The sequence below is a fragment of the Bombus bifarius genome, unplaced genomic scaffold (assembly GCF_011952205.1).
Source record: "Bombus bifarius isolate JDL3187 unplaced genomic scaffold, Bbif_JDL3187 scf7180000007996, whole genome shotgun sequence".
In the NCBI taxonomy this organism is placed as follows: domain Eukaryota; kingdom Metazoa; phylum Arthropoda; class Insecta; order Hymenoptera; family Apidae; genus Bombus; species Bombus bifarius.
In genome coordinates, this window is record NW_022884376.1 from 1,778,293 (window position 1) to 1,795,268 (window position 16,976).

At 32.5% G+C, this 16,976-nt stretch overlaps 4 protein-coding genes across 7 annotated transcripts; 2 read left to right on the top strand and 2 right to left on the bottom strand.

Annotated features, from left to right (window-relative positions):
* Positions 1-603: 603 nt before the first annotated feature.
* LOC117206008 (anaphase-promoting complex subunit 15-like) lies at positions 604-1,925 on the bottom strand. The gene is made up of 3 exons (XM_033444930.1): positions 1,724-1,925; positions 1,573-1,632; positions 604-1,238 (listed from the first exon to the last, which is right to left on the bottom strand). The coding sequence occupies exons 1-3, from the start codon at positions 1,847-1,849 to the stop codon at positions 1,017-1,019; spliced, it is 408 nt and encodes a 135-aa protein (XP_033300821.1). The 5' UTR covers positions 1,850-1,925; the 3' UTR covers positions 604-1,016.
* Positions 1,926-2,225: 300 nt separating this feature from the next.
* Positions 2,226-8,117, top strand: LOC117206006 (high affinity copper uptake protein 1). Its single transcript, XM_033444928.1, has 5 exons — positions 2,226-2,444; positions 6,084-6,305; positions 6,369-6,601; positions 6,736-6,765; positions 7,278-8,117. Exons 2-5 carry the CDS (start codon positions 6,084-6,086, stop codon positions 7,477-7,479), a joined length of 687 nt encoding a protein of 228 aa, XP_033300819.1. The 5' UTR covers positions 2,226-2,444; the 3' UTR covers positions 7,480-8,117.
* On the top strand, positions 6,502-16,970 carry LOC117206000 (ribonuclease 3). 3 transcript variants are annotated; one of them, XM_033444911.1, is made up of 12 exons: positions 6,502-6,601; positions 6,736-6,765; positions 12,212-13,137; positions 13,226-13,469; positions 13,550-13,741; positions 13,817-14,174; positions 14,249-14,666; positions 14,738-15,689; positions 15,751-15,960; positions 16,042-16,364; positions 16,461-16,606; positions 16,681-16,970. In XM_033444911.1, exons 3-12 carry the CDS (start codon positions 12,227-12,229, stop codon positions 16,845-16,847), a joined length of 3,921 nt encoding a protein of 1,306 aa, XP_033300802.1. In that variant the 5' UTR covers positions 6,502-6,601; positions 6,736-6,765; positions 12,212-12,226; the 3' UTR covers positions 16,848-16,970. The 3 variants fall into 3 exon arrangements, with proteins under 3 accessions (XP_033300802.1, XP_033300803.1, XP_033300800.1); XM_033444912.1 differs by lacking the exons at positions 6,502-6,601; positions 6,736-6,765 and adding an exon at positions 11,831-11,962; XM_033444909.1 differs by lacking the exons at positions 6,502-6,601; positions 6,736-6,765 and adding an exon at positions 11,969-12,106.
* On the bottom strand, positions 8,471-11,384 carry LOC117206005 (ras-related protein Rab-9A). 2 transcript variants are annotated; one of them, XM_033444927.1, is made up of 4 exons: positions 10,204-11,384; positions 9,879-10,135; positions 9,341-9,400; positions 8,471-9,129 (listed from the first exon to the last, which is right to left on the bottom strand). In XM_033444927.1, the coding sequence occupies exons 1-3, from the start codon at positions 10,636-10,638 to the stop codon at positions 9,382-9,384; spliced, it is 711 nt and encodes a 236-aa protein (XP_033300818.1). In that variant the 5' UTR covers positions 10,639-11,384; the 3' UTR covers positions 8,471-9,129; positions 9,341-9,381. The 2 variants fall into 2 exon arrangements, with proteins under 2 accessions (XP_033300818.1, XP_033300817.1); XM_033444926.1 differs by having other exon boundaries at positions 8,471-9,400.
* Positions 16,971-16,976: the final 6 nt, after the last annotated feature.

Consider the following 16,976-nt stretch of genomic DNA (forward strand, 5'->3'; position numbering starts at 1 on the left):
GAAAAGAAAAGAAAAAAAAAAAAGAATTTCCAATTCCACCACTGTGACATCAGAGGCAAAGATCTTCGACCGGAGGAGGAGATGGAGGTCGTTGCTAGAGGAGGAGGTGGTGGAGAAAGAGAAAGAGGAGGTGGAGGAGGCACACGGGTTCGCTTTTGCCTGAGCGTACCCGTTCGTTCACCCTAGCGGGGGCACCAACCTGGCTTTACTTCAGTTACACGCCGAGAGAGCCGGCGCTGTATATAGGTATATAATACATTCTCGCGTGTACTTACATCTAGTATAGGTAGGTATACGGAGTGTACAGAGAGTGTCCCGGTCGAGCATGATGCGGTTCCACGGCCCTTTACGAGCGAGGCGGGGTACCGACTTGCCCCGTTCTCCAAAGAGAAAGATGGAACACGCTATGAGAGAAAGGGATAGGGGGCAAGCCCTTGTGTTCGATCGCTTTCGACGAGCCATGGATCGTACTTTCAAAGAAATTTTATACTCTGATACAGACATTACGATAGGGACGAATTTTCTTGTCATTGAAAACTTTCAACGATCTACTTTTATTTTATCGGCTGATGTAAGCGAGTGGAATTATAATTAAATGGAAAATTACTTATAGATTTATTTTTTATTTGTATACGAATGATATTTTATTTATTTTTCCGACGATGCACGATTTGCATTACTCGGCGTGTCGGGGGGTCCTTGACCTAGCACGTGGTGATTCCAAAACGCTGACTACTGATAATAATGACGCTTATTTATGACAGGAGCGCTAGAATATACCGTCATAATCCATCGGACGGTGCTATTTATGAATTTTAATACCGCACTGTTTCGCACGTAAAAAAAATTTTACGATTCTTTATTTATATTTGCAAAATCTTAATTTTCTAGTGATAAATAAATACATATACCTACATATCATTGTTAATTCTTAAGAAATAAATAGATTGCGTAATATTTCTTTGTCGGGGAAGCTAGATAAAGGTTAAAGTTAAACGAGAACTACGATATTTTAATTAAGAATAACGACCAGTATGTGTGCTGACCATTCTGATGGATACTGGATCTGTCACTGTATCTGTTGGACTGGATGTCTGTTGTTGATGCGAATAGCTTACTTCCATATCAATTTCGTCTAATTCTTCTTCCTCTTCTTCATGGGTATCTGACTCTTCTTCTTCTTCTCCTTCTCCCTCTTCTTCTTCTTCTTCCTCCTCCTCTTCTTCTGATCCTCTGAACTATATACAATTAATAATTTCTATTTTGACGTCGGTTAACAAAAACATACTAAATATAGAAAACTAATTTATCATAAGTTTCATTTTCCAAGCGATATTTGCTTAATCTATATTCGTCGACTTATTCGACAGTCGGTAATGACGTTACTAACAATAAGTAGGATCGCCACATGCGATAAAGAATTTAGCAATTTTGAAAAGTACGTTTCTTTTTGCTCCACGCATCTGTATGAACCAACGTATTAAACAACAAAAAATCAAGTACGTATAAATTCGTTAAATAACGAAATAAAGTATAATACGTATTACGAAAGCAAATGTGAGGTTAACTTACGTCGCTGACTGTTTTTCCGATAGGGATATGGTCATAACGTTGAACTCGGACATGTTCCCTCTGAAAGACAGATAGAGATAAAAGAACAATTTAGATAGAAATAGTTCATATTTGTAAGACAAGCTTATTAGATTATATGTAGTGTACTCGCCCACGCTTGATGTTCCGCTTCGAGCGCAGCTACTTCGCTCTCATCGTCGCAGGGTCTATCGGCATTGAACCATAGAGGATCTGTTGCTCTTGGTTGTAAATTTGGCCACAAAGGGATAATCGACATTTTAGAACTTCTTTCGCTGTTTGTCGAGAACGTTCGTATTTCCGTTGTCAAACTGTTAGAAATACACAAACCGCTACGCATGCGCGCGAGTTATGTGCTTGAGTTTCGGCGCTTAAGACTTCCAATTCAAACGCTTTTAAATGTTTCAAGAAAGAATGTATTCGTTCGCGTGGCGAAGAGAACAATAAATATTTTCATAATTTCGCAATATTAATCTTTTATATCGTTCTTTAAATCTTTGTGTATTCTTATTAACTTTTACATTGCAACTTTGTCTAAATTCACAAAACGTTTTGAACACAGAGCGTGACTTATTACGCCACCTGTTGTAGAATAGATGTAATGGTGTCATTGCTCTAGCGTCACGTGTTTACCCGCCGAAACCATTACGCCGAGTCTTCGTTATGTTACATCTACGGCGATGGAGGAAACCGTGAATGTTATGTGCAGTTTATTAATGGGTCTCTGAGAGATTGCTCGACGGTTCACGCAGAGAAATCTGCGAAAGTGTCTATTTATCTTATTGTAATCACGTTCAACTATTTTTATAGAAAGGAAGCATTTCTTACAACATAACCTGGACCATTTAATAAAGGTATGTTCGAGTATTGTTAATATTATTTTATACGTCGAATTAGGACGTATTTGATTTAATTGGTATAGATAATGTAATCTTTTTGTACATTTAGTTTAAAATTCGCATCCATATATATAAACAATTCCCAATTTTGCGATATAAATTAAACATGAATGACCCATATTGACAGCTATATTCACATTACTAGTATGCAGTAAGATAGTCATGTAATCAAACCTTCGCGTGTTTCAGCGTTAATATAATTTCTATACACTTTCTAAAGTCTGTCATTAGTACATTGATTTCTCTACTTCTGTCTTCAACTTCTAACATTGTGTTCTTAGAAAATGAAAGGATTTCGATTTTTCTTCTATAAGTTTATGTATACGACATATGTTTCGCGCACATGATACAGTGATAGTTCAAACTGATAAAAAGTGAATGTATTATTGTCGTCGTCAGCTTCTGCGAGAACGTTGTCAATTAGATCCTTGCAACTTTACGTACTTCTTACGATTAGGAGCAAAATATTTCTCTTTATAGGTTAGAAGATAATCGACAAATTAATGTTTCCAATTCGAGTCAATCTTCGACCACAAATCTCAGCGCCAATGTACCATGAGTTAGTTAATCGCAACTAAGCATCATCGATCCAATTGAAACCAATATCGTTCAATTCTCATTGTTTTCGATTTTACATTACTTATAAATTTCAATGTATTAAATAAATTATTAAGATGTCACAGAATATGGATGTTTGAAAAGAATGTAATGTAATATAACGGCCTGATGATTAATAAAGTGTACAATGTCGTTGAAAATCTTTTGTTTCACGCTTTTAAACAGAAGTTGTACTGCGACGCTATAATGGAATAAATCGATAATCGAAACATCTTCCGAGAAAATTATAAAACATATTCTTCCAATGGAATCTTGGTATTTCAATATAAGGATTCCAACGGAGCATCTTATACCTATGCACAATGGCGTAGGAGTCACCGAAATACAGGATAGCGTAGGAATTCTGAAGTAAATATTCCTTCCTAATATTGTGTTTGATTAAAATATTTGAATTATTTTCTTTTTTTTTTTATATTATGATATGCAAACGCAAGTAAAAAATATGATTACCTATATTACCACTAATTCTATTATTTTCTTGTGAGATTTCCTGTTTTCGACGCAGTCATCCTTCGTTCTAACCGCTTGTGGTTTCGGCGGTGAAATTATTCACTAAAAATAATGCCCTCTTATATTATCATAAAATTCCCCTCGAAAACAAAGGGAAACTCGTATCATGTTCAGTATTAATTTGACCTACAGTATTACCTTCCATGTCGTAGAATTTCTATGCTTTTTCCTGTTATAATACCGATGTTGTTAAAAACAACCGGACTCATTTACCCTCAGAGATATTATAGCATGTATCGACTGTAATTATTCGATACATGAATGTCTTTTTTAAAAGTTTAAAGCAATATATCCTTATTACCGTGTAAAATGTCATAAAGATGATACATACTCTTCGATTGCAAAACTATGTTTGTAAACAATTTCCTACCCTTTATGTATATACTATTCGAGAATGAATAGATATAGAATCTTAATCGGGTGATAAAATAACTAAATAGATGGCCAATGTCTAAAGATAAGAAAGCGAAACCAATCGACTCGCGATTCAAACTGAATCAAAGTGATTTATTCCGGTTGGGCAGTTTAAGTATTGCAAAGTATTTTTAATGTTCATTTAATTACGCGTGACCTAGAATACTGTTTGTTTTTAGTAAATTTGTCAGTAAAATCATGTAAATTATATATCATTACACGTGAGACCTTGCTTCATGAACTTTTTATCTCAACGATGTTTAAAAGCCTACGATATCTCTGTACGAAAATTTTAAAATTGAAAACAAAAGGTATGAGAAAACAGAAAGGTTTCTCGTTCAATATTAATAACGTGTTTTAGGGCTGAATATAATACCTAACATTCATTATCCAAAGAAAAATGTTTATATACCTTTTAGACATATTGTTTACCGAGGTACTCACGATTAGCAGTACAAAATAAAATGCATTTCGTGACGCTCTTTACGGATTATCGTTTTCAGTACAAAACATATCGCGTTTCTCTTCCAACGAGAAGTATAATCTTCTGGACGCATCGCGTTTCAAAGCATTCACATTCAGCGTTTACAATTGTGATTTCAAGAAAAATGTATTCCTATAATTGGTTAAATCCTTGATACACCTATAACGATACAAGTACGTTTCTGTACTTCTATCTTTAAATGTACGTAAAATGTATTTCGGCGATCGTAAACGCGCGCGTATCAGTTTCGTTAAATTTCTTCGACCTTTCACCTTACCATACCATAAACAATCTATATTTTAATAATTTTATTCCCGACAATGTAATAAAAAATATAATTCTTTTCTACGAATCGTCAACGCCCGATAACATCATAATCACACGTTTTGAAAGCTATGGAATTTTTTTATCGCAGACCTCAATTTTAATAGGTGAACGTAATGAATGCTAGAGTTTAATCCTACGACTACAATGTACAAGCTCCTAGAATGGAATGTTAGCTACTAGATCTATGTGAGACCTCACGAACTATCCCGAAGAAATCTACTTTAGAAAGTACGCTGGTTCGTGTTTTTTTCTCTTTCGTTCTCTTTGTTCGTGTTGCCCGATTGCCAGTCATGAACTCGTTTCTTCTTATACTTCTGTTCCAAACTCGTTCACGGCTAGCTTGGCAGATTGCCGAAGGGGAACGAATGATTTTACAAAAGGATCACAGTATTAATTAGAAAAAGACGCTGTTGACCGCTCAAAAAGTATGATCGTCCATTCATGAACGATCGCGGTAGCGGTTTTTCGAAGTTTCATCAAATTTCTTGTTCTTGAACGGTTAGTTACGTAACATCGTTTCCTTGACAAGAAGGAAGTGAGGAAGTAATTTAACAACAAGTCAAAAAGTTTATCCGTTCCTTTTTAAACGAATAAACAGGTTTGTAACATCGATGTTTCGTTAATGCATATAATTACAGTTTTATTGATGCGGACGTCGAGTTTGACGTTTTAAGCATGCACACGAAGACTTGTCGCTATCATGCCGCGTAATGCGGCAAATGTTCTCATTACAAAGTCAACGGATCGAGCATTTGAGTAACAAGTGTTCTTAGAATTATGATTCAGTTTTACAGTTTATGATAATAAAAAAAAACGACTATTACTAATTTGCACTGAAACATCTTTTTTATCACTCGTATGATACGATATTTTCACCCCGTTTCCGTTAAGTTTATACCGCATTGGTTATAGTTCGATAGTATGGTTCTGAATGATTACTTCGACCTTCCAGTTATGACATGTTACTTTCACGAATTAACAATAAGAAAAATGACGATTGTCCTCTGTAATGGTAGCTTTTTGTGCAATGCGTAAAAGCTGATAACTATTTAATGACATAAGCATAACTACTTCCTGCTAAATGTTAGGATTTTCACTTGTTAAAGTATTTGTAGAACGAAATATTGACAACTTTAGACCGATCAAAAAATCTGCACTTCTTTATTCTTTCTGAACAGATCATTTGTGTAACAAACTGTTTGTTTTATCGAGTTTGGAATATTTGCACCTTTTCTTCGTAGATGTCTCACGATCATATGGCCCATATGATGAACGTATCGAGTGGGCATCCAAGCCACGTTAATCACGCGTCTCATGAATCTATGGATCATTCAAATATGGATAAAAGTATGATGCACAGTTCTATGGATCATACTAATATGGATCACGGGAGTATGAACCATGAAAGTCACCTTACCGCTGCCTCGGAAGCATGTGGCAATATGGGGATGCACGGTATGTCGGTATGTATCATCCACAGATAAAACTCTGATGCTGACTATCGTATACAAAAATTTCGTTTATAGATGGTCTTCCATGGAGGATACTGTGAAAACGTATTATTCGAATCGTGGAAAATCTCGTCGATCAGTGGTCTCATAGGATCGATGATCGGTATCATGATCATGGCCGCACTTTACGAGGGATTAAAGTATTACAGGGAATATTTATTCTGGAAAATGTATAATTCCCTTCAATACAGAAGCGTCACGATGCCACAAGAGAAAAATGTCGTAGCCGAGGATAACAGAGTCGTACAGTAAGTTTCGTGCTCTCAGATGTACAATGGATGGCAGTTTAGGAATTCACGATTGTATTAATTCGATATTTTTTATTTGAATACATAAAGATTGCTGTATGATTATATATATATATATATATATTTTTTTTTAGTATGGTTGGAGAAGTAATTCACAAACAACCGTAAGTAGATGAGGAGTGAAATTCTTGATTTGTTCTTTTTTTCTATTAGTTTTGAAATTGCTTTTCTGTGAAAATCCATTTTTTTTTTTAATTCTATTTCTTGGAGAAATACGTACATAAACGATTAAGGTATTAATGTCGCACTGGATCGTGGGATTTTCTACAACCGACGTTATCTCTAACATTTTATGGAACCGCCTTTGTGGACCTTTAGTAGCATTTATTTAACATAAACATTCCGAGTATCAGTATCAGTATCTTGCTCTATCTATCGGTATTTGCCAGGCAAAATTCTTGATATAAATTTCTCTCTTGTACTGTTACACGATCGGTATCGAATTGTCAGTCGAATTGGTCAAAATGCGAGGTAATACTGTATAATCTTCTTGCGTTATTTAGTTGCAATTTCGTTTAATTCTATGGTTAATATTGCTTAGCATGATAAATTAATAGCATTATGCATATATTTTTTGATGTCCAAGAATTAATCCATTTCATATAAATTTGTGCAGGCCCACAATGTTATCATGGATGCATACGTTCCAAACGTTCTTACACATTGTGCAAATTGTGCTGTCGTATTTCCTTATGCTGATCTTCATGACTTACAATGTCTGGTTGTGTTTTGCTGTAGTATTTGGTGCAGCAATTGGTTATTTTTTGTTTGGGTGGAAAAAATCTGTTATTGTGGATGTTACAGAACATTGTCATTAGTTGTTTATGTATTTAAAATACATTGTGTTTTTACAACAAAAATGTACATCACTGTACATTACCGAAAAGTTCATTCTGACTGGAAGAACTTTGAAATAATTACATGTAGTATATGTGTGCAGGAAATATAATTATTCTAAATTCGTATTTACACAAATATATAAAGAAAATGTTCTCAGTTTAAATTTATTCCTATGCATATAGAATGCAATTTTCAATTGTTCGTTGAGAAAAATAGCGCATGACTTAATTATTATTGAATAAAAAATATCTATAAAATGCAAATTTGTATACAAAAATACTGGAAGGTTAAATCTTTGATTTGGATAGCCATAGCGCACCTAATTTGTAAATATTGTTAAAAGGTTTAAATGAGGAAAGTATCGTAAGATGGACGCACACTTTTCTCCAAACTTTTATACGGCCACTTTCAATTTTTTATTGTAATGTATTTTATAAATTAATCTTAACGTTTGGAAAAAAGTGTGCAGTGATATCTTGAACATTGCATACATGATGTATTGTTATAATATAACGTTATCAACGATTGTATTATTACCAAGTAGTCCATAAACTACTGTTATTTGTAAAATATAACATAATATCACATGAAATACAAGAAAAACATTTTGCCAATATATTTTATCATTTTTAAAGAAGCACAGAGCTCCTCTACTTTTTTTGTTCTTGTTTCTGTTGCAAGATCGATTTTTTAGATTGTAAAATTTATAAAATGTAGATATTAACTAATATTTAAGACATACCGTAAAAATCTTGGCTGACAATATATAATAATTAAATAAAATAATTGAATAAAATATTTTTATAAAATTATTAATGAAACTCATGTAGTACTGATGACGTAAAATATATTCAAGTAATACAGAACTGATATTTTATATTATAACAGTTGGTGAAATGTCTTCACCTTGATATGATTAAATTTTATATATATATGTATATTTTGCACTTAAATCAACAAATTGTTGAATAAGAAGCCACAAATTTATATATTCGATATGTAGCTATACAAAAAGCACCAGCATGCATGTCACATTTATAATTAATGCAAGCCTTGTCATTGAAAATAATACTTAAATTATAATAATATTATATATTATTTATTTCCTGTATGTAAAGCATCGCTAAAGTGTTAGGTAGCTTTTAAGTAAGTTACAGTGCTTTAGAAATGCGTTCATACGTTTTATACGTACAAGGTTGTACAAAAAGCTTTATTTGATGTGTTTATAATATTATTCACTTTGTAGGAAAATCTTTAAACACCGATTGCAGGACATTCCAAGAGCAGCAGAGTATGTTTTTTTATAGTGTAGATATTTCAAAATCATATATATATATATATATGTATATATAAAGATGATTCAGAGGATTTTGTGATAAATATATATTACTACCACTGCCCTTAGTTTGTGCTGCGAAGATAAGGCAAATTTAGATTACAAAGCTAAATTACATTTTATATCTATTCCTTATTTGTAAAGCAGTTGATGATCATGGTTATTACTATTATTATTTTATCACAAGCCAATAATGTCTGAAATACTTAAAATACTGTCTGTAGCTCGCGAACTGCACAAAGCGTGATACGAGCAGGACGTTCAATTTGACCTTACAGTTTACAGTTGTATTCTGGAAATATCAACCATAAAGTATTATTTTTTTCCGCGTAAATATAACTTCAATTTGCATATTTTAACGAAACTGAAAAATGTTTGTAAGAATAAATAAAATCATATGAATTTATAAAAATATCTATATACGTTTACATTGGCAACGGAAGAAACACTTAGTGTCACTAAAAATAAAATAGACAAAAACTACTTTCAGCATTAAAATTCACCTTATTATGAGGAAAGTATTGCAGACAGGCAAGAAATCTCTTCAAATAATTTTGTTAGACCTAAAAGAAAAAGTATATTACCAGCAGATCTGTCACTACAACAATGATACTAAATATTTCTGTCTTCGTTATCAACTCAGTATGTAATTAGGTGTTTGAATATTTTACATTTTTTGTAATTGTGTTGCCAATGATCTTACTCTTTAAACATTAAGTTCAAACCGTTCAACCAGAAATGAATATTGTTTATGTCAAAGGAAACAATAGAATTATATAATATAATATCCTTATATATCCTAAATACATTAATCATAATTTATAAGTGTTGGTACAATTTGCGACATGTCATACTCTTTTCAAATATAAACGAATTCTATATGTCCATACCAAAACTGTCAGTATGCATCACAAAAATTATTTGTTTACCTCTTTCTCATTCATTCCAGTTAGATTATGATTGTGAATCTTGAGAAATATGTTTCATGCATTATGTTGTGAAAACATAAAAAATATTTAAAATCTTGTATCTGTAACCTACTCAGCACCAGACACAGGCATACAACAACTTGAACGATGAGGAGATTGTTGTTTTGAAAGATCAACAGTATCTTCTACTAATGGTCTTTCTAATCTAGCTTCAAGTTGTGCCCAAGCAGCAACAGCTGCACCAAATGCTGCTTCAACATTGGTTGCATCCTTTGCAGATGTTTCTACTAATGGAGGGTCCCCATTTTCTGCACACCAAGCTTGAGCTTCTTCCGTAGAAACTTGTTTCTCAGAATCTGGAACATCCACCTGTAAAAATTATTTTTGTAAATATTACTAGTAATATTACTCCCTTTTTCGTAAATATTCTTGCTTACTTTGTTCCCAACAACTATAAATGGAAATGTCGATCCTTCTTGAACATCAGCATAATAAAGGAATTCAGATCTCCAAAGTGCTAAATTTTTAAAACTTGTTCTATCATCTACCGCATATGTTAAAAGGCAAATATCAGAGCCTCTATAGAACGGAGTTCTAAGGGTCTTAAATCTTTCTTGTCCAGCTGTATCCCATATTTGCAATGTATATGCCTCTCCATTAATATCAATATCCTTGTTTAAAAATTCTACTCCAATTGTATGAAAACTATGTTCATCAAAGTGATTCGATACAAATCTATTCATAAGACAAGATTTGCCAACACCACCATCACCCAGAATCACCACTTTTAAAAGTGTAGATCTTTGAGAATTACGATTTTGTAGATTACCACCTCTAAGTGTACCTACTGTAGCAGAATTGTTTCCTGACATCTTTCAATCTTTATCTTTTTAGAATAACGAAGAAACTATTAGTTCAAAAATATGATATATATGTATATCCTTCATATATCACTATTTTCGACATCAGATAATTCAATTCTTCATTCGTTAAACATCGAAAGTATCAGGGATCCTTTGTCAATGTAGGAATCAGCTGATTCTGATACCAAATAAGTCAATCCACTTTTCTCATATTAGATACATCTTAAGCCAACAATATATGCTCACTCAGGATTTGCGACTTCGTATTATTCGTGTGCAGCAAATAATTGTATTATTTAAAAACACTTTAATATCGTAATTTTCGTTTTACGATCAAGCATAACCTTCTCATTTTATAGCAGCAATTTAATGTCAATTTAAATGGGGTTCATATTATTTTGACGAATGAAATTGTAATTTTCAATCTCACAGAGGCCATGTACTTTATCTCCTTCGATGTTAACTTAATTATTCGAACAAAGTCGCGATACCTTGAAAAGATGCCCTTTGGTACTGAGTCATAGCCAACACCGAGTAAAATTACAATTTTCTTGAACAAGTATATGTCGTACGTTCACTCCAAAGCGTTTGGCAATGGTAAGAATCATGAACGACTTTTTAACTTTTCTGAACAGCTAAAAAGTATCACTGGTTCTGAGCATTTTTGTTGTGCGCAAAGTATTTGACACTTTGCAGACGACAAAAGAAACGCCCATGTTGGATGTTAAACATACAGGATGAATATGGCTACCAGAAATTATAAATAATGTTAATTCTGTATATATCGCATAATACTATACCATATGTATCACCTAACAATAATTTATCTAACAACTAATAATAAATAAAGTAATAATAGTTATATGTTTATTATTATAATTTATTCGAGATATTAATGTATATATGCTTCGATTCATTAATATGTATATTATGATCAAAATGTTTTAAGATTATAAGCTGCTACAAGCTATTATATCGCAATAATAAAATATCTTTTTTATATTCTTCTGTAGAGTATAGCTAGAGTATAGATATAATGCTATAGAATGTTATCGAGTAACTAGAGTAATATATTATAATAATATGATAAAATATTACGATTCGATCCATTAATATCGATCAATGTTACTAAAATAAAAAAAATATCCTACATAAATTATTGCATAAAAATTATTGTATATAATTGTTATAATTGTGCACAATGCCCTAGCTGTTTTTATGTAATTTGAATTTTATTTACCATGCAACCAGAAGATGGTGTTATAGTGCATGAGAGATTCTTTCTTTTACATTTAGATGTCGTATCGAACTGACAACACGAAATAGTGTTCTAGTAGGTGTATTATTTATCTAAATTTCATATTTTTACTATAACTTTTATAATTTGATTTAACATCGAAATTCCCTTATATCATGGAAGATTCTAAATTGTAAAAATACATATTTTTCACTTAGTTTTATAAACCCTGTATATTAGGCAACATCACCTTTTATATATTTTATATTTGCAATCAATGATTATTAAAACAAATATGTTCCGTTTTACTCATGTAGTTTAATATTTCATATCAACTTATTTCAGGTGAGGTTATAGAAAATGGCAAATCCTCCTCCAAATGTTGGTCAATCTTATTTTTGGGGCACAGGAGTTTCTCAGCCGCAAAATATGGGATATTATTCGGTGCCACCCCCAAATTTTCCACCTCCAAATTTTAGTCAGCCACCACCATCCTATAATATACCGGTCTCTACTTTGCCTGAAAATAAAGGTGCAAATTTTATTCCACCGTATCATGCTATGGGAACATGTTATCAAAATGAAGTTTCAAATTCTTATGATGTTCCTTATCAAACTCCAACGGAACTACAATGTAACAATCAAAATTATGGAATGTCTAACTATTCTCAACCTGTAAGTAATTTTAACACAAATTGGGATGATGGAAGTGCATATCATAACAATGACAATGCAGAATGGAAGTCCAATAACTACTCGTCTGATTGGAATAAACCACAAAGTAGCAAAAATTCTTGGTATGAAACAAATAAAGTGCAAGAAGATGATAGAAAATCATCATATGTAAAATTTAATGATTCTCAAAAAAATAAAAGGTTTGAATGGAGGTATAGAGACAAAGAGTCTTCTAATAGTTATTCAGTTAGTAAAAGACGTTCCAGAAGTCCACAGAATAGGTCAAGGGAGAGTAGATCAAGCAGATCACCATATAGATCGAGGCATGATTCCCAAAGAGAGAAATATTCAAAGTATCCAAAAAATAGATCGGTCTCTAGAGAGCGTTTACATTGTGAAGAAGACTCTGACAGAAGATCAATACACAGAAAAAACAATTTACATACTTCACGCTCTCAGAGATCATATACAAGTTATAGAAGTAGGAAGAGATCTAGATCTCAAGAATCTTACTCATCTAGAACTGCTAGTCCAAATAATAATCCCCCCATTAACAGGGATAGAACTGAAAGAGAGTTACTTCTAGAAAAATATAGGTACCTCAGTAATATAGTACATCTTTAAAAATTATATACATATATGTACATTTATACAATTTTAATTCATTCTGTGTTATATCTCAAGGCAAGACTATTGTGCAACAAGTAAGGATATAGAAAGGAAAATGGATGAACTATCTGCAATGGGACCTGAAGGTATCATGGAAAATGCAAGAAAAGTATGGACACGTACTGCACCAGCAGATTTATATTATAATAGAGATGAAAGCAACCCAAAAATAATGAGAGGTACACCTAAACTGCAAGAGTTATGTGAATTATTTAAGAAAGTATTACTAAATAGAGCTGCAGCTGCAAGAGCTTTACAGGTATATTTATTTTCAAGTAATATAATATATGTAGAAAATTTTTATATATTTAAAAATATTTTTAATCTTTTACCGTATAGCCTCCTTATGAACCACCCCCAAGAAAAACTAGAGCTCGTTTATGCAGGCACAAATCTGAAGCTTGTAGTAGCTCTTCTTCTGACAGTGATAGTTCAATGGATGAAGATGACAGAACAATGGAAGAATTAATGGCAAAGAAACAACATCCACAAAGATTACATCCCGAAATGTGGTTTAATGATCCAGGAGAAGTAAGTATCTTTCTTTTTCAATCTTTTGTAATGTTTCGTGCGATTAACGTTAAAAAAAATTGTTTGATATTACAGATGAATGATGGACCATTGTGTAGGTGTAGCGCAAAATCAAGAAGGTCCGGTATTAGACATGGAATCTATGCTGGAGAGGGTGCAATAAATAAATGTGATTTAAATACAAATAATGCTGATAAATTATATCATTATCGAATAACAATTAGCCCCCCAACGAACTTTCTTACTAAAACACCAACAATTATTAAGCATGATGAGCACGAATTTATATTTGAAGGGTTTTCTATGCTCTCACATTTTCCTCTCGTAAAATTACCGACTTGTAAAGTAATAAGATTTAACATTGAGTATACAATCCTTTACATAGATGAGAAGTTGCCAGAAAATTTTATTATTGAAGAATTGGACTATTTCCGTAAGTTTTCTTTCGTTATATTTACTACATGATTGAATGTATTTCATGTTTATAAAAAATTCTTTCTTTTTCAGAAACTTATTTATTTAAAGAAATATTAGAACTTACAGACTTTGATTTACAAGCTGCACAAAATAAATCAGGTTGTGGTCAGTTTCATTTTATGCCAAGATTCGTTCGCGATTTAGCTGACAATGGACAGGAAATACTATCCATGAATGAGGTTTTAAATTACTTAATCAAAAGTAGTAAATTGTTAATAGATCCAGACGATCTACCTAGGTTAGTAGAGATGCCCCAATATAAATGGCAAAATTTTGCGGACGAAGTAAAGGGTATGATTGTTACATATCCTGGAAAAAAACCATGCAGTGTTCGTGTAGATCAGTTAGATAGGAACCAAGCAGATCAGCCACCTGGTGTAATTGCGTACCCTGAAATTGTACATTTTGGAATTAGACCACCACAACTTAGTTATGCAGGAAATGCAGAGTAAATATCTTTTGCTGTGAAATTATTTCTTTGACGAAAGGTAATATTTAAATTGTTTTTATTTATTTCAGTTACCAAAAAGCTTGGCGTGACTATGTAAAATTTCGTCATTTATTGGCTAATATGCCAAAACCATCGTTTGAAGATAAACGAAAGTTAGAAGCAAAAGAGAATAAGCTCCAGGAATTAAGAACCCAAAGCAAAATGAAACGTGATGTTACTGTGGATGTTAGTTCTGAAGGATTTTATAGAACTGGAATAATGTGTGATATAGTACAACATGCAATGTTAATTCCAGTACTTGTTTGTCATTTAAGATTTCATAAATCTTTAGATAACTTAGAGTGTACCTTAGGCTATGAATTTAGAAACAGATATCTTCTTCAGTTAGCTCTAACGCATCCTAGTTACCGTGAAAATTTTGGTACAAATCCAGATCATGCACGGAATTCTTTGACTAATTGTGGAATAAGACAACCGGAATATGGTGATCGGCGAATACATTATATGAATACTCGAAAACGTGGTATTAATACATTAATCAATATAATGTCAAGATTTGGTGCGAGAACCGAAACTGAATCTTCAATAGCGCACAATGAAAGGTTGGAGTTCTTAGGAGATGCAGTAGTAGAATTTCTAACATCGATTCATTTATTTCATATGTTTCCTGACTTAGAAGAAGGTGGTTTGGCTACTTACAGAGCAGCAATTGTTCAAAATCAACACCTCGCTGTATTAGCAAAGAAATTAAATCTAGAGGAATACATGCTCTACGCACACGGAAGTGATCTTTGTCATGATTTAGAATTACGACATGCAATGGCAAATTGTTTTGAGGCATTAATGGGTTCATTATTTCTTGATGGTGGTATAGAAGTTGCAGATAGAGTTTTTGGCGAAACACTTTTCAAGACTGAAGAAGATCTCGGAAAAGTTTGGGTAAATTACCCAAAGCATCCTTTGCAAGAGCAGGAACCAACAGGTGATAGACAATGGATACCAAGTTTTGAACTATTGCAAGTAAGTATTAAAAAATATTTCGTATTTAATGATATATTGACAGCTTCTATCTTATTTTTAGAAATTAACAAAATTTGAAGAATCTATTGGTATTGTGTTTACTCATATCCGTCTTTTGGCTAGAGCATTTACCGATCGCAGTATAGGATACACGAACTTAACGTTGGGTTCTAATCAACGTTTAGAATTTTTAGGAGACACTGTATTACAATTGATAGTTTCCGAATATTTATACAAATATTTTCCAGAACATCATGAAGGGCATCTATCTGTAAGTAGTACTATAATTTTTTTTTCATAAAGACATGAGAAAGTACTCTCATATTATATACAATATTCTTATATTTTACAGTTATTACGAAGTTCTCTTGTAAATAATAAAACTCAAGCTGTAGTATGTGATGATTTGGGGATGACTCAGTATGCACTTTATGGTAATCCAAAAGCCGAATTAAAGACAAAAGACAGGGCAGATTTATTGGAAGCATTTCTGGGAGCTCTTTACGTCGATAAGGGCTTAGAATTTTGTCGTGTCTTTTGTGACGTATGTTTCTTCCCACGTTTACAAGATTTCATTATGAATCAAGATTGGAATGATCCAAAGAGTAAATTGCAGCAATGTTGCTTAACATTAAGAACAATGGATGGTGGAGAACCTGATATTCCTGTATACAAGTAGGTCCAAGTCACACAAGTTTAAATGTTTTTATATATATTACAAAAAATATACATAATACAATATACAATATTGTGATTCAATTTTCTTTTTAGAGTGATTGAGTGTAAAGGACCAACAAATACAAGAGTTTATACTGTTGCTGTATATTTCCAAGGAAAACGATTAGCAAAGGCATCAGGTCATAGTATTCAAGAAGCAGAGATGAATTCAGCAAAAGAAGCTTTAGAAAAATCTCAAGGTATTAAATTAAATATTTGAAATGAAATTTGGAAATATATAACTTTTTACTTTATTTTACTTATTCTTTTACAGATTTGTTTCCACAGCTAGATCATCAAAAACGTGTAATAGCGAAGAGTATGAAAATGCAACAGTGGCCAAATAAACATAAAACAAGGGGAAGATCCATGAAACCTACAGATAGACACGATGATTCTGATACTAGTCAGCGATCTAAAAGAAGCCGTAGCGAAGCGTAACCGACAATGAAAGTTAATTTGTTGCAGTTGAAGTGTTATTTTATATTGGATGTATGTATATAGTAATTGATATTGTATAACTGATGATAGATATAATAAACCTTTAATAATTATCAAAATAAATACTAC